General features: G+C 39.0%; 1 protein-coding gene across 2 annotated transcripts in view; it reads left to right on the forward strand.

The window, feature by feature from the left end:
* The first annotated feature begins 2,276 nt into the window (after nt 1–2,276).
* Nucleotides 2,277–22,457, forward strand: part of LOC108441013 (A disintegrin and metalloproteinase with thrombospondin motifs 3) — a 139,490-nt gene continuing 119,309 nt past the window's right edge. For both annotated transcript variants that reach the window (XM_037543889.1, XM_017720266.2), the window contains exons 1-2: nt 2,277–2,561; nt 13,327–13,709. In XM_037543889.1, coding sequence (XP_037399786.1) covers nt 2,483–2,561; nt 13,327–13,709 — 462 coding nt within the window. In that variant the 5' untranslated portion in view covers nt 2,277–2,482. The remainder of the gene's footprint in view (nt 2,562–13,326; nt 13,710–22,457) is intronic.

Here is a 22,457-nt window from a genome sequence, read left to right on the forward strand (position 1 = left end):
CTGATTTAACCCCCCAAACATCCACACAGCCGTAACCTCGGCCAAAGACAAGTGAGTCACCCAGGAAATGGGGATAAAAACACAGTTAGCTAGGACGTATGAGGGTAAACTGACCTAGATCCACTTCTAAACACAGGCAGCGGAGTCATCGTGGAGTTTAAAGTAGACTTTAGTGCTCAAACATGAACGCCTGATCATATCAAGCTGTTTTGGTGCTGAAAGTGAAGCGATGAAGAAGCAGATTAACATGGACAGAAGTCATAGAGATGCCTGCTCAAGTCAGACAACCTCCTGCTAAACCTGAGGTTCTATTCTGTACGCCCTGTCCCTGGCCACTTTATCTGAAACACCTCCTTTGTAGATCCTCCTTGCTGGTGTAGAGTTAGAGACTGTAGCTTATACACAGTGGCTGATTCACTGTGCAACAACAGATGGACTACAGTCTGTAACTGTAGAACTACATAGTGGAGCTATGAGGTTGGTGTTTCTAATAAAGTGGCCAGGGAGGCTAGAGAGCGAGGTTGTGCGTTTGCTTCCACTACTTTTAATTCACTTTGGGTGCTCTCACAAACTCTTGTGCCACTTACACTGATGTGCCTTCACTAATAACTTTCTTTCATGTGCCACCAGAAAAGTTAGTCCAGTGTTACAAAGGATTTCTCAATATATACTGTATGTATATATATATAACACCAATCAGGCATAACATTCTGACCACCTCCTTGTTTCTACGCTCACTGTCCACTTCATCAGCTCCACTTACTGTATAGCTGCACTCTGTAGTTCTACAGTTACAGACTGTAGTCCATCTGTTTCTCTGATACTCTGTTACCCTGTTCTTCAGTGGTCAGGACCCCCATGGACCCTCACAGAGCAGGTACTGTTTGGGTGGTGGGTCATTCTCAGCACTTTCTTTTTGGAAATTCTTTTAGGAAATCATGGACACTGTGTCCTCTGGGCTGAAGACCCCTCAGCTTGTTATCAGTGCTCAGTTCTAAATCCAGTATTCATGATGGTTTAGGGGGCATTAGTGCACATGGCATGGGTGACATGCTCATCTGTGAAGGCCCCATTAAAGCTGAATGATATAAACATGATCTGGCAACATCTGCTGCCTTCCAGACGACGTCTTTTTCAGGGAAGGCCTTGATTATTTCAGCAGGACGATGTCAAACTACATTCCAATTGGACGTGCTAAACTGCCCCTGGGTGTGAGTGACTGTCTGTGTCTGTCTGTCTGCCCTGCGATGGACTGGCGACCTGTCCAGGGTGTATAACAGCAGCACTGCTCCATATTAAGAGTCCGGGAGCTAAACTGACCTGCCTGCGGTCCAGACCGGTCACCACTGAGAATCTGGCACATTATGAAATGAAAAATATGACAAAGGAGAGCCTGAAACTGCTGAGCAGCTGAAATCCTGAATCAAACAAGACCAGGAAAACATTTCACTTTCAGAGCTGCAGCAGCGTCTCCTCAGTTCCCGAACACTGACGGAGCGCTGTTAAAGGAGAGGTGATGAAGCACAGCGGTCAAAAGGCCCCCGGCCCAACTTTTTAAAAATGTTTTGCTGGCATTAAATTCAAAGCAGGCATGTATTTTTCAAAAAACAATGTTTTTGTACTATTTTCAGTTAAATATAGGCTTTAAATGATTTGCACATCATTGCATTTTGCCTTTGTTTACATTCTGCACAGCGTCCCAACTTTTTGGAAACAGGATCGTATCATATAAATTTTATTTATTAATATTTTCTGTAACTGTACACAGGAATGCTCAGTCTGTTATCTGTTCATATTTGTTTGTATCCGTAGTATTTCTACTGATAAAGCTGTAGATAATTATAACGGCAATGAAGCTTTGGGCACGTGTGCACATGCTGTGCTAACAGTGCACTTTGACACACACACACACACACACACACACACACACTCACACACACATTCTGTGCTGTCTTTTCTCTTTAGTGCTCAGCAGAGCGGCGGTCCTGCTTTTAACCCTTTCAGCTCCACGTGATTAAAGCCACGTTGTTGGGGTGACACAGCAGCGCCCCCTACCTCTACAACCACAACTCACTCTCTCCACCACTACAACTCTCTCTCTCTCTCTCTCTCTCTCTCTCTATCATAACAACTCTCTCTATCTCTCTCTGTCTCTCTTCTCTCTCTACCATTACAACTCACTCTCTCTCTCTCTCTCTCTCTCTCTCTCTCTCTCTCTCTTTCTCTCTCGTCCACTCTGAGTCCAGTAGCTGTGTGTGTGTGTGTGTGTGTGTGTGCGCGCGCGTGTGTGTTTATATGTGAGGGTGAGTGAGTGTGTGTGTGTGAGTAATGCTGAGTCTGTCCCGCTCTCCCCGCACGCACACACGCACACGCACGCGCCAGCTTTCCCCATGATCCGAGGCCGCCGGGAGTTCGCCAGGCTCGCGCTGAAGAAGAGGAAAGTTTGCGTTTGGGAAGTTGAGCTGCTCGCGCTCGGCTCGTCATGGACTCCGCTCCTCTGCTGCTGTACTGCGCCCTCAGCGCGCTGCTGCTGGCGGAGCGGCGCGCGGCTCTCTCGCACGGTAAGCCGAACAGCGCTTCAGTGAGATCCGGGAAACTCGGAGCCGGCGGGGTTACCGCGGACACGGCCGCGCGCGCGGTGCACAGAAGTTTGGGGAAGTTTACTTCAGAGCAGCAGAGACTCAGATACTGAACCAAACTGCAGAACAAACTCCAGAGCTGCACAGACCGCGGCACTGAGTCAGCGGGTAGACTCTGATAGCTGTGAGAGACTGCGTTCATTAATTAACTCATTAATTAACTCTACTGTTAAACTCAGGACGCTTTCATTAATGAACTCTACTGTTAAACTCAGGATGCGTTCATTAATTAACTCTACTGTGAAACTCAGGACACTTTCATTAATTAACTCTACTATTAAACTCAGGACGCGTTCATTAATTAACTCTACTGTGAAACTCAGGACACTTTCATTAATGAACTCTACTGTTAAACTCAGGATGCGTTCATTACTCAACTCTACTGTTAAACTGAGACTGTGTTCATTAATGTACTCTACTGTTAAACTCAGGATGCGTTCGTTAATTAACTCTACTGTTTTAACTCAGGACATTTTCATTAATTAACTCTACTGTTAAACTCAGGACACTTTCATTAATTAACTACTGTTAAACTCAGGATGCGTTCATTAATTAACTCTACTGTTAAACTCAGGATACGTTCATTAATTAACTCTACTATTAAACTCATTAAGCGGTCATTAATGAACTCTACTGTTAAACTCAGGACGCGTTCATTAATTAAGTCTACTGTTAAACTCAGGACGCTTTCATTAATGAACTCTACTGTTAAACTCAGGATGCGTTCATTAATTAACTCTACTGTTAAACTCAGGATGCGTTCATTAATTAACTCTACTGTTAAACTCAGGACACTTTCATTAATTAACTCTACTGTAAAACTCAGGACACTTTCATTAATTAACTCTACTGTTAAACTCAGGACATTTTCATTAATTAACTCTACTGTTAAACTCAGGACACTTTCATTAATTAACTCTACTGTTAAACTCAGGATGCGTTCATTAATTAACTCTACTGTTAAACTCAGGATACGTTCATTAATTAACTCTACTATTAAACTCATTAAGCGGTCATTAATGAACTCTACTGTTAAACTCAGGACGCGTTCATTAATTAACTCTACTGTGAAACTGAGGATGTGTTCATTAAATAACTCTACTGTGAAACTGAGGATGTGTTCATTAATTAACTCTACTGTTAAACTCAGGACGCTTTCATTAATTAACTCTACTATTAAACTCAGGACGCGTTCATTAATTAACTCTACTGTGAAACTCAGGACACTTTCATTAATGAACTCTACTGTTAAACTCAGGGCGCTTTCATTAATGAACTCTACTGTTAAACTCAGGATGCGTTCATTAATTAACTCTACTGTGAAACTCAGGACACTTTCATTAATTAACTCTACTATTAAACTCAGGACGCGTTCATTAATTAACTCTACTGTGAAACTCAGGACACTTTCATTAATGAACTCTACTGTTAAACTCAGGATGCGTTCATTAATTAACTCTACTATTAAACTCAGGATACGTTCATTAATTAACTCTAGTATTAAACTCAGGACGCGTTCATTAATTAACTCTACTGTGAAACTCAGGATGTGTTCATTAAATAACTCTACTGTTAAACTCAGGATGCATTCATTAATTAACTCTACTGTTAAACTCAGGATGCGTTCATTACTCAACTCTACTGTTAAACTGAGACTGTGTTCATTAATGTACTCTACTGTTAAACTCAGGATGCGTTCGTTAATTAACTCTACTGTTTTAACTCAGGACATTTTCATTAATTAACTCTACTGTTAAACTCAGGACACTTTCATTAATTAACTACTGTTAAACTCAGGATGCGTTCATTAATTAACTCTACTGTTAAACTCAGGATACGTTCATTAATTAACTCTACTATTAAACTCATTAAGCGGTCATTAATGAACTCTACTGTTAAACTCAGGACGCGTTCATTAATTAAGTCTACTGTTAAACTCAGGACGCTTTCATTAATGAACTCTACTGTTAAACTCAGGATGCGTTCATTAATTAACTCTACTGTTAAACTCAGGATGCGTTCATTAATTAACTCTACTGTTAAACTCAGGACACTTTCATTAATTAACTCTACTGTAAAACTCAGGACACTTTCATTAATTAACTCTACTGTTAAACTCAGGACATTTTCATTAATTAACTCTACTGTTAAACTCAGGACACTTTCATTAATTAACTCTACTGTTAAACTCAGGATGCGTTCATTAATTAACTCTACTGTTAAACTCAGGATACGTTCATTAATTAACTCTACTATTAAACTCATTAAGCGGTCATTAATGAACTCTACTGTTAAACTCAGGACGCGTTCATTAATTAACTCTACTGTGAAACTGAGGATGTGTTCATTAAATAACTCTACTGTGAAACTGAGGATGTGTTCATTAATTAACTCTACTGTTAAACTCAGGACGCGTTCATTACTCAACTCTACTGTTAAACTGAGACTGTGTTCATTAATTAACTCTACTGTTAAACTCAGGACACTTTCATTAATTAACTCTACTGTAAAACTCAGGACACTTTCATTAATTAACTCTACTGTTAAACTCAGGACATTTTCATTAATTAACTCTACTGTTAAACTCAGGACACTTTCATTAATTAACTCTACTGTTAAACTCAGGATGCGTTCATTAATTAACTCTACTGTTAAACTCAGGATACGTTCATTAATTAACTCTACTATTAAACTCATTAAGCGGTCATTAATGAACTCTACTGTTAAACTCAGGACGCGTTCATTAATTAACTCTACTGTGAAACTGAGGATGTGTTCATTAAATAACTCTACTGTGAAACTGAGGATGTGTTCATTAATTAACTCTACTGTTAAACTCAGGACGCGTTCATTACTCAACTCTACTGTTAAACTGAGACTGTGTTCATTAATGAACTCTACTGTTAAACTCAGGACGCGTTCATTAATAAATTGCACTGTTAAACTCAGGATGTGTTCATTAATTAACTCTACTGTTAAACTCAGGACACTTTCATTAATTAACTCTCCTGTGAAACTCAGGACGCTTTCATTAATTAACTCTACTGTTAAACTCAGGATGCGTTCATTAATTAACTCTCCTGTTAAACTCAGGATGCGTTCATGAAATAATTCTACTGATAAACTAAGGATGCGTTCATTAATTAACTCTACTATTAAACTCATTATGCGTTCATTAATGAACTCTACTGTGAAACTCAGGATGTGTTCATTAATTAACTCTCCTGTTCAACTCAGGAAGCGTTCATTAATTAACTCTACTGTTAAACTCAGGATGCATTCATTAATGAACTCTACTGTTAAACTCAGGACACGTTCATTAATGAACTCTACTGTTAAACTCAGGACACGTTCATTAATTAACTCTACTATTAAACTCATTATGCGTTCATTAATGAACTCTACTGTTAAACTCAGGAGGCGATCATTAATTACGTCTCCCGTTAAACTCAGGACGCGTTCATTAATTAACTCTACTGTGAAACTCAGGACGCATTCATTACTCAACTCTACTGTTAAACTAAGACTGTGTTCATTAATGAACTCTACTGTTAAACTCAGGACGCGTTCATTAATTAACTCTACTGTGAAACTCAGGATGCGTTCATTAATTAACTCTACTGTTAAACTCAGGACTTGTTCATTAATTAACTCTCCTGTTCAATTCAGGAAGCGTTCATTAATTAACTCTACTGTTAAACTCAGGATGCATTCATTAATGAACTCTACTGTTAAACTCAGGACACGTTCATTAATGAACTCTACTGTTAAACTCAGGACACGTTCATTAATTAACTCTACTATTAAACTCATTATGCGTTCATTAATGAACTCTACTGTTAAACTAAGGAGGCAATCATTAATTACGTCTCCTGTTAAACTCTGGACGCGTTCTTTACTCAACTCTACTGTGAAACTCAGAATGCGTTCATTAATTATTCTACTGTTAAACTCAGGACTTGTTCATTAATTAACTCTACTGTTAAACTCAGGACGCGTTCATTACTCAACTCTACTGTTAAACTCAGGACGCATTTATTAATGAACTCTACTGTTAAACGCAGGATGCGTTCATTAATTAACTCTACTGTTAAACTCAGGATGTGTTCATTAATTAACTCTACTGGTAAACTCAGGATGCATTCATTAAATAATTCTACTGTTAAACTCAGGACGCATTTATTAATGAACTCTACTATTAAACTCAGGATGCGTTCATTAATTAACTCTACTGTTAAACTCAGGATGCGTTCATTAAATAACAATACCTTTAAACTCAGGATGCGTTCATTAATTAACTCTACTGTTAAACTCAGGACGCTTTCATTAATGAACTCTACTGTTAAACTCAGGATGCGTTCATTAATTAACTCTACTGTTAAACTCAGGACACTTTCATTAATTAACTCTACTGTTAAACTCAGGACGCGTTCATTAATTAACTCTACTGTGAAACTCAGGACACTTTCATTAATGAACTCTACTGTTAAACTCAGGATGCGTTCATTAAATAACTCTACCTTTAAACTCAGGACGCATTCATTAATTAATTCTACTGTTAAACTCAGGACGCATTTATTAATGAACTCTACTGTTAAACTCATTATGCGTTCATTAATCAACTCTCCTTTTAAAGTCAGGATGCGTTCATTAATTAACTCTACTGTTAAACTCAGGACACCCTCATTATTTAAATCTACTGTTAAACTCAGGACGCGTTCATGAATTAATTCTACTGTTAAACTCAGGATGTGTTCATTTAATAACTCTACTGTTAAACTCAGGACGACTTCATTATTTAAATCTACTGTTAAACTCAGGACGCGTTCATTAATTAACTCTACTGTTAAACTCAGGACACGTTCATTAATGGAATCTACATTTAAACTCAGGACGCTTTCATTGATGAACTCTACTGTTAAACTCAGGACGCATTCATTGATGAATTCTACTGATAAACTCATTATGCGTTCATTAATCAACTCTCCTGTTCAACTCAGGACGCGATCATTAATTGACTCTACTGTTAAACTCAGGAGGAATTAATTAATTAACTCTACTGTGAAACTCAGGACACGTTCATTAATGAACTCTACTGTTAAACTCATTATGCATTCATTAATCAACTCTCCTTTTAAACTCAGGACGCGTTCATTATTTAAATCTACTGTTAAACTCAGGACGCGTTCATTAATTCTACTGTTAAACTCAGGATGTGTTCATTAAATAACTACTGTTAAACTCAGTACGCGTTCATTAATGAACTATACTGTTAAACTCATTATGCGTTCAATAATTAACTCTACTGTTAAACTCAGGACGCATTCAATAATTAATTCTACTGATAAATTCATTATGCTTTCATTAATTAACTCTACTGTTAAACTCGTTATGCGTTCATTAATTAATTCTACTGACAAACTCATTATGCGTTTATTAATTAACTCCACTGTTCAAATAAGGATGCGTTCATTAAATAACTCTACTGTTAAACTCAGGACGCGTTCATTAATTGACTCTCCTGTCAAACTCAGCATGCGTTCAATAATTAACTCTACTGTTAAACTCAGGACGCATTCAATAATTAATTCTACTGTTAAACTCATTATGCGTTCATTAATTATCTCTACTGTTAAACTCATTATGCGTTCATTATTTAACTCAACTGTTAAAGTCAGGATGCGTTCATTAAATAACTCTACTGTTAAACTCATTATGTGTTCACTGATCAACTCTACTGTTAAACTCAGGACGCGTTCATTAATTAAATCTACTGTTAAACTCAGGACGCGTTCATTAAATAACTCTACTGTGAAACTCAGGACGCGTTCATTAAATAACTCTACTGTTAAACTCACGACGCGATTATTAATTAACTCTCCTATTCAACTCAGGACGCGTTTATTAATTAACTCTACTGTGAAACTCAGGACTGGTTCATTAATTAATTCTACTGTTAATCTCAATACGCGTTCAGTAAATAATTCTACTGGTAAACTCAGGACGTGTTCATTAATTAACTCTACTGTTAAACTCATGACGTGTTATTTAATTAAATCTACTGTTAAACTCAGGAAGCGTTCATTAATTAAATCTACTGTTAAACTCAGGTACCCTTTCATTAATTAACTCTACTATTAAACTCATTATGCGTTCATTAATTAACTCTACTGTGAAACTCAGGACGCGTTCATTAAATAACTCTACTGTGAAAGTCAGGACGCGATCATTAATTAACTCTCCTATTAAACTCAGGATGCGTTCATTAATTAATTCTACTGTTAAACTCAGGATGCGTTCATTAAATAACTCTCCTGTTAAACTCAGGATGCGTTCATTAAATAACTCTACTGATTAACTCAGGATGCGTTCATTAATGAACTCTACTGTGAACCTCAGGACGCGTTCATTAATTAATTCTACTGTTAAACTCAGGTTGCGTTCATTAATGAACTATACTGTTAAACTCAGGATGTGTTCATTAATTAAATCTACTGTTAAACTCAGGACGCGTTCATTAATTAACTCTACTCTTAAACTCATTATGCGTTCATTAATTAACTCTCCTGTTAAACTCAGGACGCGTTCATTAATTAATTCTACTGTAAAACTCAGGACGCGTTCATTAATGAAATGTACTGTTAAACTCGGGACACGTTCATTAATTAATTCTACTGATAAACTCATTATGCGTTCATTAATTAACTCTACTGTTAATCTCAGGACGCGTTCATTAATTAATTCTACTGTTAAACTCATGATGCATTCATTATTTAACTCTACTGTTAAACTCAGGACGCGTTCAGTAATTAACTCTACTGTTAAACTGAGGATGCGTTCATTAATGAACTCTACTGTTAAACTCAGGAAGCGTTCATTGATTAATTCTACTGTTAAACTTATTATGCGTTAATTAATTAAGTCTACTGTTAAACTCAGACTGCAATCATTAAACTCTACCGTTAAACTCAGTACACGTTCATTAATTAATTCTACTGGTAAGCTTAGGATGCATTCATTAATGAACTCTACTGTTAAACTCAGAACGCGTTCAATAATTAACTCTACTGTTAAACTCAGGACGCGCTCATTAATTAATTCTACTGTTAAACTCAGGATGCGTTCATTAAATAACTCTACTGTTAAACTTAGGACGCTTTCATTAAATAATTCTACTGTTAAACTCAGGACGCATTTATTAATGAACTCCACTATTAAACTCATTATGCGTTCATTAATCAACTCTCCTGTTAAACTCAGGATGCGTTCATTAATTAACTCTACTGATAAACTCATGAGGCATTCATTAATTAACTCTACTGTTGAACTCAGGATGCGTTCATTAATGAACTCTACTGTTAAACTTAGGACGCTTTCATTAAATAATTCTACTGTTAAACTCAGGACGCATTTATTAATGAACTCTACTATTAAACTAATTATGCATTCATTAATTAACTCTCCTGTTAAACTCAGGATGTGTTCATTAATTAACTCTACTGATAAACTCATGAGGCATTCATTAATTAACTCTACTGTTGAACTCAGGATGCGTTCATTAATGAACTCTACTGTAAAAGTCAGGACGCCTTCATTAATTAACTGTACTGTTAAACTCAGGACGCATTCATTAATTAATTCTACTGTTAAATTCATTATGCGTTCATTAATTAACTCTACTGTTCAACTCAGGATGCGTTCATTAAATAACTCTGCTGGTAAACTCAGGATGCGTTTATTAATTAACTACACTGTGAAACTCAGGACGCATTCATTAATTAATTCTACTGATAAATTCATTATGCGTTCAATAATTAACTCTACTGTTAAACTCAGGACGCGTTCATTAATTAACTATACTGTTAAACTCATTATGCGTTCATTAATTAACTCTACTCTTAAACTCAGGAAGCGTTCATTAATTAATTCTACTGATAAACTCATTATGCTTTCATTAATTATTTCTACTGTTAAACTCAGGACGCGTTCAATAATTAATTCTACTGATAAACTCATTATGCGTTCATTAATTAACTCTACTGTTCAAATAAGGATGCGTTCATTAATTGACTCTCCTGTTAAACTCAGCATGCGTTCATTAATTAATTCTACTGTTAAACTCAGGACGCGTTCATTAATGAACTGTACTGTTAAACTCAGGAGGCGTTCATTAATTAATTCTACTGATAAACTCATTATGCGTTTATTAATTAACTCTACTGTTCAAATAAGGATGCGTTCATTAAATAACTCTACTGTTAAACTCAGCATGCGTTCATTAATTAATTCTACTTTTAAGCTCATTATGCGTTCATTAATTATCTCTACTGTTAAAGTCAGGATGCGTTCATTAATTAGCTCTACTGTTAAACTCAGGACGCATTTATTAATGAACTCTACTGTTAAACTCATTATGCGTTCACTAATCAACTCTCCTGTTAAACTCAGGACGCGTTCATTAATTAAATCTACTGTTAAACTCAGGAGGCGTTCATTAATTAACTCTACTGTGAAACTCAGGACGCGTTTATTAATTAACTCTACTGTTAAACTCAATACGCGTTCAGTAAATAATTCTACTGGTAAACTCAGGACGTGTTATTTAATTAAATCTACTGTTAAACTCAGGTACCCGTTCATTAATTAACTCTACTTTTAAACTCATTATGCGTTCATTAAATAACTCTTGTGTTAAACTCAGTATGCGTTCATTAAATAACTCTACTGTGAAACTCAGGACGCGTTCATTAATTAACTCTCCTATTAAACTCAGGACGCGTTCATTAAATATCTCTACTGTTAAACTCAGGACGCATTGATTAATAAACTCTACTGTTATACTCAGACTGCATTCATTAATTAATTCTACTTTTAAACTCAGGATGCGTTCATTAAATAACTCTCCTGTTAAACTCAGGATGCGTTCATTAATTAATTCTACTGTTAAACTCAGGAGGCATTGATTAATAAACTCTACTGTTAAACTCAGGATGCGTTCATTGATCAACTCTACTGTTAAATTCAGGATGTGTTCATTAAATAACTCTACTGTTAAACTCAGGATGCGTTCATTAATTAATTCTACTGTTAAACTTAGGATGTGTTCATTAAATAACTCTACTGGTTAACTCATTATGCGTTCATTAATTAAATCTACTGTTAAACTCATTATGCGTTCAGTAGAGTTAAACTCAGACTGCAATCATTAATAAACTCTACCGTTAACTCAGGACGCATTAATTAATTAATTCTACTGTTAAACTCAGGACGTGTTCATTACTTAACTCTACTGTTAAACTCAGGATGCGTTCATTAATGAACTCTACTGTTAAACTCAGGATGTGTTCATTAATGAACTCTACTGTTAAACTCAGGATGTGTTCATTAATTAACTCTACTGTTAAACTCAGGATGTGTTCATTAATGAACTCCACTGTTAAACTCAGGATGTGTTCATTAATTAACTCTACTGTTAAACTCAGGATGTGTTCATTAATGAACTCTACTGTTAAACTCAGGATGTGTTCATTAATGAACTCTACTGTTAAACTCAAGATGTGTTCATTAATGAACTCTACTGTTAAACTCAGGATGTGTTCATTAATGAACTCCACTGTTAAACTCAGGACGTGTTCATTAATTAACTCTACTGTTAAACTCAGGACGTGTTCATTAATGAACTCCACTGTTAAACTCAGGACTCGTTCATTAATTAACTCTACTGTTAAACTCAGGATGCGTTCATTAATGAACTCTACTGTTAAACTCAGGATGCGTTCATTAATGAACTCCACTGTTAAACTCAGGATGTGTTCATTAATGAACTCCACTGTTAAACTCAGGATGTGTTCATTAATTAACTCTACTGTTAAACTCAGGATGTGTTCATTAATGAACTCCACTGTTAAACTCAGGATGTGTTCATTAATGAACTCTACTGTTAAACTCAGGATGTGTTCATTAATTAACTCTACTGTTAAACTCAGGATGTGTTCATTAATGAACTCTACTGTTAAACTCAGGACGCGTTCATTAATCAACTCTACTGTTAAACTCAGGATGTGTTCATTAATGAACTCTACTGTTAAACTCAGGACGTGTTCATTAATGAACTCTACTTTTAAACACAGATCGTGTTTATCAATTAACTCTACCGTTAAACTCAGGACACGTTTAACAGGTACGTTTATTAACGAAGTATTAAACTCAAAATTAGCTCTACTATTCATCTTTGTGCATTCCTTAATTAACTTATTGTTAACCTATTATTTTTTTGCTTTAATTATACACACAGTACACAGTCCTCATGGGTACATACAGTGCTCACTCAATTTTTCATCACTTTAAGTAATGTATTCATTACTTACACGTAAAATAATGAATTCATTAATTGACTCTTTGATCTTAAAGAGCCCTTGTCATCCCACATGTCTATACAGTCCACACATGAAAAGTTTAAAAACAGTCCATTTTCAATTTGTTGTGTATACGATATCATGTAAACCAAATCATTTACATACATCTGCCCACACTCGTTTAGCTCCACAAGAAATAAAAGGGCCAAAAAATAGGATATGTGCCCTTTAATTGGCATTCGTTAACCTGAATTTTGCTTTTTGTCCTGTTTGTAGAAGCATGCAATGTTTTCTTTCCTTGACCTGATGCTTGTCCTGTCTCTGTCCCATAGCCAACCTCTCAGGGAAGCTGAGCGAGTACGGCCTGATCGTTCCGTTCAGCACGGACTCCCGCGGCCACTACGTCTCACACGTCCTCTCGACTGCCGCCTCATCTTTGGGGAAAAGTAAACGCCACGCCCGCAGCGTCCCCGAGAAGGAGAGAACCAGAGAAAGAGACACTCAGCAGGTGTTCTTTAACGTGACTGTGTTTGGTAAGGAGCTGCACCTGCGGCTGAAGGCCAATAACAGGCTGGTGGCCCCCGGAGCCCACCTGGAGTGGCACGAGGACTTTGAGGAGAAGGCCAAGGTGCAAATCCGTGGAAACTGTGTGTTCACTGGAGATGTGACGGACATGCCCGACGCCTCGGTGGCCATCAGCAACTGCGATGGCCTGGTAGGTAGCGCTTTTGATTCCGTAATGCACAGCTGCTGCTGATTTTGGGCCCCTCTAATGGGTCGTAATGGAGGTCTCGCTATCAGAAAGCGTGGCAGCTACATAATACAGTGTTTCCCTTACCAGTTAAAATGGATTAGTGGGTGGGGCTAAAAATCTGGATCCAATTTCTTCCTAACGTCTTCGGCAACCAAAGCCACAGCACAGAGATTGTAGTACGAGGTGTTTTGCTGTTTAACTTTCTTGCTGAGCTCATGTTTGTATTCCAGCGTTCTTCATGTTGATTGGCCAGCGGTGGTGTAATTTGGATTTACTGAAAAAAAAACGATATTTTTGTGTTCTTGCTAGCTTTTAAATGAGGCCTGAAGTGTGATTTTCACAGGAATTTGTGCAGAAATTTCACATTTTGCTTGTAACTCGGTAATGATGAAGTAGTGAAACATGGGAAGGTGTGATCTGCAACTTCACAGCTGTGATTAGAGGTGGGCAATATGGTGGCTTAATCAAGATCATGATAAATGTTGTTATTGTGATTGGCTGTATGCTTTTCTGAGTATAGTGTAGATCTGGTCATTACGTACTAAAGAACACGGACTCACTGCATATTTTGTTCGAAAGAGAGCATAATTACAGTGAGTGAAATGTTCAATGAACAGTGTTCTGAATTTTTGCAGGCTGTTTTTAAATGTGGTTAAATGTGGCACCGCTACATCATCGTGGATTTTTGTCTAAACATCAAAGTGTGGCGAGTATTGTGAACATTTTTTTAAGGATTGCAATGTAATATTTTTTGCCATATTACCCACTCCTAGCCGTGATTGTGTAGAGCTGATAGACTGAAGAAGAAGAGAAAATGAAAACATGTATGCCCTATAGTCCAGCCATGCAGGGCAAGCAGCACAGCAATGCACAGCTTTATGCTTCGAGTCTATTTTTCTCGCTTGCATGAGTGAAATGCTGGTGCATTTCTGGGAATAGCTTATCAGATAGGAGCTACAAACTACAAAACATAACATGATTTTTGTTATTGTATTATTGTGTATTATTGTGTTTTGTTGTTCATTGTACATAGACTAGGTTAATGATGGCCATAGTTCATGATGAATTCTTTTCTAAATGATGAATACAGTTTGCATGCTGATTGCGCCCCCTGCTGGAGAAGTTTCACACAGCTAGATGTCCACATGCTTTACATATTAAAAAAAACAAGGCATTTTTCGTTGACATAGCAGTGATGCTCTGAAATTTGGGAAACCATGAAGCAGTTTACACCATCAGGCATAACATCATGACCACCTCCTCGTTTCTACGCTCACTGTCCACTTCATCAGCTCCACTTACTGTATAGCTGCACTCTGTAGTTCTACTGTTACAGACTGTAGTCCATCTGTTTCTCTGATACTCTGTTACCCTGTTCTTCAGTGGTCAGGACCCCCATGGACCCTCACAGAGCAGGTACTGTTTGGGTGGTGGCTCATTCTCAGCACTGCAGTGACACTGACGTGGTGGTGGTGGTGGTGGTGGTGCGTTAGTGTGTTGTGCTGGTACGAGTGGATCAGACACAGCAATGTTGCTAGACATGATATAATCGTGAATATGCTTGCGTAAGTGATTTCCGACATTGTAAACATGGACAAAAGTATGGACAGAAGGACACTACTGGCTGTCCCCTTACTACCCCTTACTTTCGAATGTCACCCTAACCCCTTGGAACTGAGTCACAAGGGTTGGTGGTTTAAATCTTGCCCTCAGAAATGGGACCCTCAAATAAAAAGAGCATTACTTCATTAACAGCTACTAGCGCTGTAGGGCATCCAAGAGGGGGTATAAGACAATCATTTATTATCACCCACCACTAATTCTTTGGTGATATGAAGCTGAAGTCAGATATTCTCCAGCTTCTTGTTCGAATTTTCCCGTTCCACCTTAAATAGTGCAGCAGTTACATTCTGGCGCTCCAGGCGTCAGAACTGCTGGACTATTTAAGGTGGAACGGGAAAGTTATCTAGCTAGCTACCGAGACATTAGCATGCTATTAGCATTTTTTTATGCTTGTTATGAAGAAAAACAACCAGAATGCACTGAAACGACATCAAACTAAGAAAATACAGTGATTAATGTAATTTTGTAACAAAGAAAATTCTCACATTTGTAGGTTTCTTTGGCCACACATGCGTCCGTCTTGCTTTTTTTTAAATTAATTAATTTATTTGTTTGTTTATTTATTCTTTTTGCTGTTTGCAGTCTCTGAGAAACCTGGTTGGAGGGTCATGTAGCCCCAACACTTCACCCTACCTCTCTATCTCAACAAGAATCAGGACACCCTACACCTAGATATTGAACATGCAAAACAGAGGGCTAAGGGCTTAAGTGGTAAGTGGTAGGGGTGAGGGGTGAAATGGGATTGGGCCAAAATTCCACTTTTCATTAGTCCATATAGTCCACAAGTCCATATAGTCTATAAAATATATATGTATATATATATTTTTGGCTCTGCCTAATTATTTTATTTATTTTACTCTCAGTTGTTTTTAATATTATATGTCTTGGTCTATTTTCTAAAATAAAAGTCTCTGTGCCTATAAAATCTGTTTGAGGAGATTAAACACTAGTTAGAGCTTGTATGCAGGACAGTAATCTGAGTGGTCCAAGGGTGGACCAGCAGTGGCAAACAGTCGGTAGGGTGCCACCTTATCAACCGGTGGACCGCTGTATGCTCGCAATCTGGGAGGAGTGAAAGCCTGAAGTGAAGCGCTACATACAGTAAATGCAGTGTTCAAAGGAAAGAGGCTAAACAACTAAACAACAACCTAAACAAGGAACGTAGTCCGTTATCTAGCATACTTGCTATCCAAACTATGTGCTAGCCAACAGTATCAAGCACTTTCTTTAAATACAGCATTACATCAGGTAGAACTTGGTTCTGCCCTTCAGGCTGAAGGTTTTTCGCCAATGAAGGGCTTGTTATTTGAATCCATATTGAACCTGATGCCCTGCGAGCCGCAGGAGAACACTATTGCTGTAATGACTGTGTGACCATAGCAAAAATGAGGAAGCCTCACTCAAGGTTGAAAATCAAATGGTTCATTCATTTCCCACCTTATGCTGTTGTAAGTAGACAGAATCACAAAGTATATGAGAGGAGCTTCCTCGAATAAGAGTGGGATTTTGTTGAAGTCCACAGTTTCATGCTTGACAGCCACAGGATTAAAGACAGAAAGGATTAAGGACGAAACTCTCAGACGTGAAAAATTCCGTCATGACCGAAGGTCAGCGCTGCTAGGAATGACCTGCCGCAGCGTCGGGGAGAGGCTAGGATCAGGGAACGTTCACTCACAGAAAACATCCAGAACACAACGTCCTGCTTTTTTTTAATTGATTTTTTTACTGAGCGAAAGCTTTCAGATATGGACCAGGTGAGTCTTTTACATCAGCTCTGACTGAATCCCTGTAAACCTGGCCTGTAAAAAGTGACTTTAGGTTGAGGAACTCATACATCACAGCTCCAACCGACGTCACCGCAGAGCAGCTGTTTTACGCTCTACTTCACTGATCTTGTTCCATGTTGTGTGTGCTGTGGCTCTGTCTTAGGCCTTGACCACTATAGCATTGGCTGAGACTTTCGGCTGAAATCGAGTTTTATCTTTATTGACAAGAATCCTCTTCACACAGCACTGCTTTCTTGTGCCTCAGTGAAGAGGAGAAAACTGGTATGAACCCACACCAGAAGCATCTTCGTAATGCTTAGCAAGGTCAGCTACAGGTTGGTTTTGGGATTTATATGCAGAAAAAGACCTGAACTGGAAGAGCTGGAAGATTTAATCTTTTATGTTAAAATTAAAGTTTGAAAGAGTGAATTTTTTTCCGGTTTGGGACAGAATTTTGTTGGGATCGGGTCGGGTTTAGACACACACAATATCATGATGTTGGTTGGGTTCAGTTGAGGAAGACTTTTGTAGAGATCAGGTCAGGTTCAGACCCAAAATGTGATGATGTGGGTCGGATCAGGATAAGATTTAGTTCAGACTCCAAATGATGTGTGTCAGGTTGACTTGAAACAGAATTTTGTGGGCATCAGGTCAGGTTTAGACCCAGAATGTGATGATGTGGGTCGGGTCAAGTTGAGACAGAATTTTGTCAGGATTGGGTTTGGGCTCAAAACACAATGATCTGGGTTGGGTTGGGGCAGAATTGTGTCAGACTAGGGTCAGGTTTGGACTCAAAATGTGATAATGTATGTTGGGTTGGGTTGGGGCAGAACTTTGCCAGGATCGGGGTCAGGATTGGACTTAAAATGTGATGTGGGTTGGGTTTGGACAGAACCTTGCCAGGAATGGGATCAGACTCAAAATGCGATGATGTGGGCTGGGTCTGGTAGGAACAGAACTTTGTCGGGATTAGGGTATGGATTAGACTCAAAACGTGATAATGTGGTTTGGGTTGGGATAGAACTTTGCCAAGATCAGGGTCAGGATTGGACTCAAAACATGATAATGTGGGTTGGGTTGGGTTGGGACAGAACTTTGCCAGGATCAGGGTCAGGATTGGACCCAAAACATGATAATGTGTGTTGGGTTGGGACAGAACTTTGCCAGGATCAGGGTCAGGATTGGACCCAAAACATGATAATGTGGGTTGGGTTTGGACAGAACTTTGTCAGGATCAGGGTCAGGATCTAACTCAAAATGCAGTGATGTGGTTTGGTTTGGGTGGGGACAGAACTTTGCCAGGATCAGGGTCAGGACTGGACTCAAAACATAATGTGGGCTGGGTTGAGTTGGGTTGGGACAGAACTTTGCCAGGATTTAGGTAAGGATTGGACTCAAATCATGATAATGTGGCTGGGTTGGGCCACTTTGCCAGGATCAGGATCAGACTCAAAACGGGATGATGTGGGTTGAGTCAGGTACGGACAGAACTTTGCCAGGATCAGTTTGAGTCTGGACTCAAAATGCAATGATCTGGGTCGGGTCGGGGTAGAATTCTTTCAGCCAAAACCGGGTTCAGACTTCAAATGTGATGGTGTGGGGAGGGTCGGGTTGGGACAGAATTTTGTTGGGATGTGGACTCCGAATGCGATGCGGTGATCCAGTTTGGGTCGGACTTAGAAGATTCACAGTGCGCAATCGGGTTGAGACCGAAGTTTCAGGTCCGATTAAAACTCCAGCCTGCGCGTGTTTTGAGTTTGTGCTGCGCGACACATTTTCAATCTCTCTCTGCCACAGTTTCTTTCTTTTGATGTTTGAGCCTCTATTATGACATCACAGTCAAGCCTGCGTCATAAAGCAGTGACGTTTGTTTCCAGCCAATTCAAAACCTTTGAAGGTGGGAAACCTAAACTGAACAGTCCAGGTATTTTTTTTATTCTGATGGTGAAAAATTGCTTTGGCTTTTTTTTCCCCCCTTCTTTTTTTCTTTTTTCCTGTTTTAAGAGCGATTCAAGGCCTTCATCGGTAATAGAGATTTCCGCGTCAGGCCGTATAAAGCGGCACTGTTCGGCGAACACGTACGCACGCACAAAGGCGTCATTCATTAAAGAGACATCGATTACTCTCCTGGGCCATCTCGGCTTGGGCCACGGGGACAATGGTGCAGTCATGGCAGCGGTGGGCCGGAGGCATGCTGCGTGTGTTTGTGCAGGAAAAGAGACGTTCTGTGGCAGTCAAATACCGTTTTATTCTCTTTGCCTCCTCTGACGTGCCGTTTAACCCCTCAGACGCCACTGTTGACTCTGATCTGTAAGCCTGAGCCCTTCCAGCTGCAGAAGGGCAGAACGTTGGGAAACATGGAGGTATTGAAGGCTGCCTGTTTTTCACTGTCTGTGCTGTTCCACGGGTATAAGAGTGTGGTGGAGAGGGTGGCACATTGGATTTTCGCCAAATTTGAGCAGATTATTGTAGATTTGTACTGTGGAGTTCAATGCATTTAGTTATGTAACAAGCTGTGTATGCAGTGATGTTAATATCACAAAGTGAGAGCAGTCACTCTAGACTTCTAAGGGTTAAAGCGAAAACAGCCGGCGAGAAAGCTGCAGCCTGAGAGCCGGGCCGAGATCAGATTACGCTTTTTCACAGCAGAGCCGCCTTCAGTTCAGCGAGGAGAGTCCAGAAAGACGGCGGCGGAGTGAAAGCCCGCCTGTCTGGCTGTGGCGTTCACTGCCATGTGGCAGTAGGAGTGACTGACTTATCACCGGCCGGCGGAAATGTTACCTCAGAGATCCTTCAGTAGGACAGGGGGGCGAGGGGGCAGGCAAGGAGGGGACTAACAAACCATAAATACACAGGTTTACTGATGCTTAGTCATCATTCACACCACGCCGAACTGTGCAGCGTTGAGTCAAACCAGAAACAGCACTACAACAGTCAAAAGTTTGGACACACCTACATTTCATCTATTATTTACATACTCATTTCCTTTCTGGCTCTTAGAGTAAAACTACATAACAGCACGACACTTGGGTACAGGGTAGTTCTCGAAGGGTTCTTTATTAGGGAACGTGGTTCTGTATAGGACCATAAACACTCAGGACCCTTTGCATGATTGAACGCTTCTTCGGATTGATGGAGAAGTGCTATATAGGCTCTATATAGTTCTTCTACTGTTAGGATGTCATGCTTGTTACAGTAGAAGAACCGCTTTTGGTGAACCCTTTTCAGAAAGGTTCTATGTATGCCCTTCTACTGCACGTTCGCCATCCGTCTGAAGAACCCTTCTCCGTACAAAGAACCCTTTAATCGTCGCATCATATTGTTGTAACCAGCATGTCAGCTTGTGGGTATCGTGTTAGCATGCAGGCTGGTGGGGGACGGCCTCTTTAGGAGTTAAAGAAAATGGTTCTATGTAAGACCATAAGCACTCAAAGAGCTCCTTTGCATCATTAAATGGTTCTTTCCGTGGTTAGATGGCTCTTCAGATTGATGGATGAGTAACACAAGGTAGCTAACTCGCCATCTTCTACAGCCTACACACTTAAAAAGGATGGTTCTTCATGGGTTCTTTAGTAAGGCAACTTAACCATGAGGTCTATATAGAACCATTTCTTGCTTAAATGGTTCTTTTCCTTTTCCGCGACATAGTTCTTCAGCTTGATGGATGGGAAACATAACGGAGCTGATGAGCTAAACTAGCTAACTGGTTGATGCTGATTAAGACTCTCCATCTTCTACAGCCTACACACTTAAAAAGGATGGTTCTTCAAGGGTTCTTTACTAAGGCAATTTAACCATAAGTTCTATTTATGGTTCTTTCTAACTATCTATGGTTTTTTGCATGGTGAAATTGTTCTTCAGATTGCTGGAGAATGTGCTGTACATTGTTCTACATAGCACCATAAAGGGTTCTGCTATTGTTACAAGCTTGACATCATCACAATAGCAGAGATTTGGATGATAGCATCTCAAACAGTCAATCAAATGCCAGTGAACATAGAAATAAATTCATATATAGGCAAAAAGTCACTGTTTATATTTGTGTATCAAACACATTTCAAGCATTTTAGCCTAAGCTTTTAGAATTAAATGTCTCTGAAGCCCTATTTAGACAGGAGGTGGGTTAATACAAGTTTTACTAGAGTTTCTCAGTGATTTAAATACTACTACTACTAATAATAATAATAATAATAATAATAATGGTTATTTATATATTTCATACATTAAAAATGCAGCTCAAAGGGCTTCACAATACAAAGTAAAAACAGAGGAAGAAGAGAAAAAAGCTAAAAAATGAAAACAAAATATAATAAATAATAAATGTATTATTAATTAATAGTAGTAAGTACAATTAAAAAGCAAAGTGTATACATATTTATACGTTTTGCTTTTTTTTATGTTTGCATTTTAATTACACACACACACACACACACCCACACACTCACACACACACACACACACACACACACACATATAAATATATATATATATATATATATATAAATACATACAAAGACAACAAACAAGAAGATAAAAGTAATAGAACTTTTCCAGTAAAAACAAAGGTAGCAGTAAAAAAACTAGTTTAACGCTAAAGTAAAGGAAAAAAAACAGTTAAAAATTATAAAACCGTCCAAAAGCGCGGTCAGTCATTTTTACTGAGTGCCCGCTCCAGCTTCAGTAAATATTGAGCTGCCTTTTACCTTCTATAAAACGAGCCATGAAGATAACCTCAGATTATATTAATCTTGTGTGTATTGCTGGTAAAACACCATCATATCCTGTGGTAAAGTAGTTTCCTAAGTATGGAGGCTTGAGTTCTCTGTGAATAAAATCAAGCCTCACTTGACCATTAAAAGATTCCTGAAAACAGTGAGGTTGACTGTGAATTGGGGGCAGTCGTGGGCCGGACGTTAGGGAACCAGCCTTGCAATTGGAAGGTCGCCGGTTCGATCCCCAGAGCAGACAGTACGTGACTAAGGTGCCTTTGAGCAAGACGCCTAACCCCCATCTGCTCCCGGGGTGCTGTGGATTGGGCTGCCCACTGCTCTGGGCAAGTGTGCTCACTGCCCCCTAGTGTGTGTGTGTGCTCACTAGTGTGTATGTGGTATAAGCATTGCAGACGTTGTGTGGTAACAGTATATCACCCACCTCCCCATATAACACTAATCCTGTCAGAATCAGGCACTATAAAAGCACACGCTGTGTGTCCGTATGTAACTGTGACTTGGCTCGCGGTGCTGTAGTGTAATAAATACCCTGCGCTTTCCTGAAAGGCGGGCGCTGGCAGGGAGGCCGGAGTGCTCGTCCAAACGTCTGT

The sequence above is a fragment of the Pygocentrus nattereri genome, chromosome 13, assembly GCF_015220715.1.
Source record: "Pygocentrus nattereri isolate fPygNat1 chromosome 13, fPygNat1.pri, whole genome shotgun sequence".
In the NCBI taxonomy this organism is placed as follows: domain Eukaryota; kingdom Metazoa; phylum Chordata; class Actinopteri; order Characiformes; family Serrasalmidae; genus Pygocentrus; species Pygocentrus nattereri.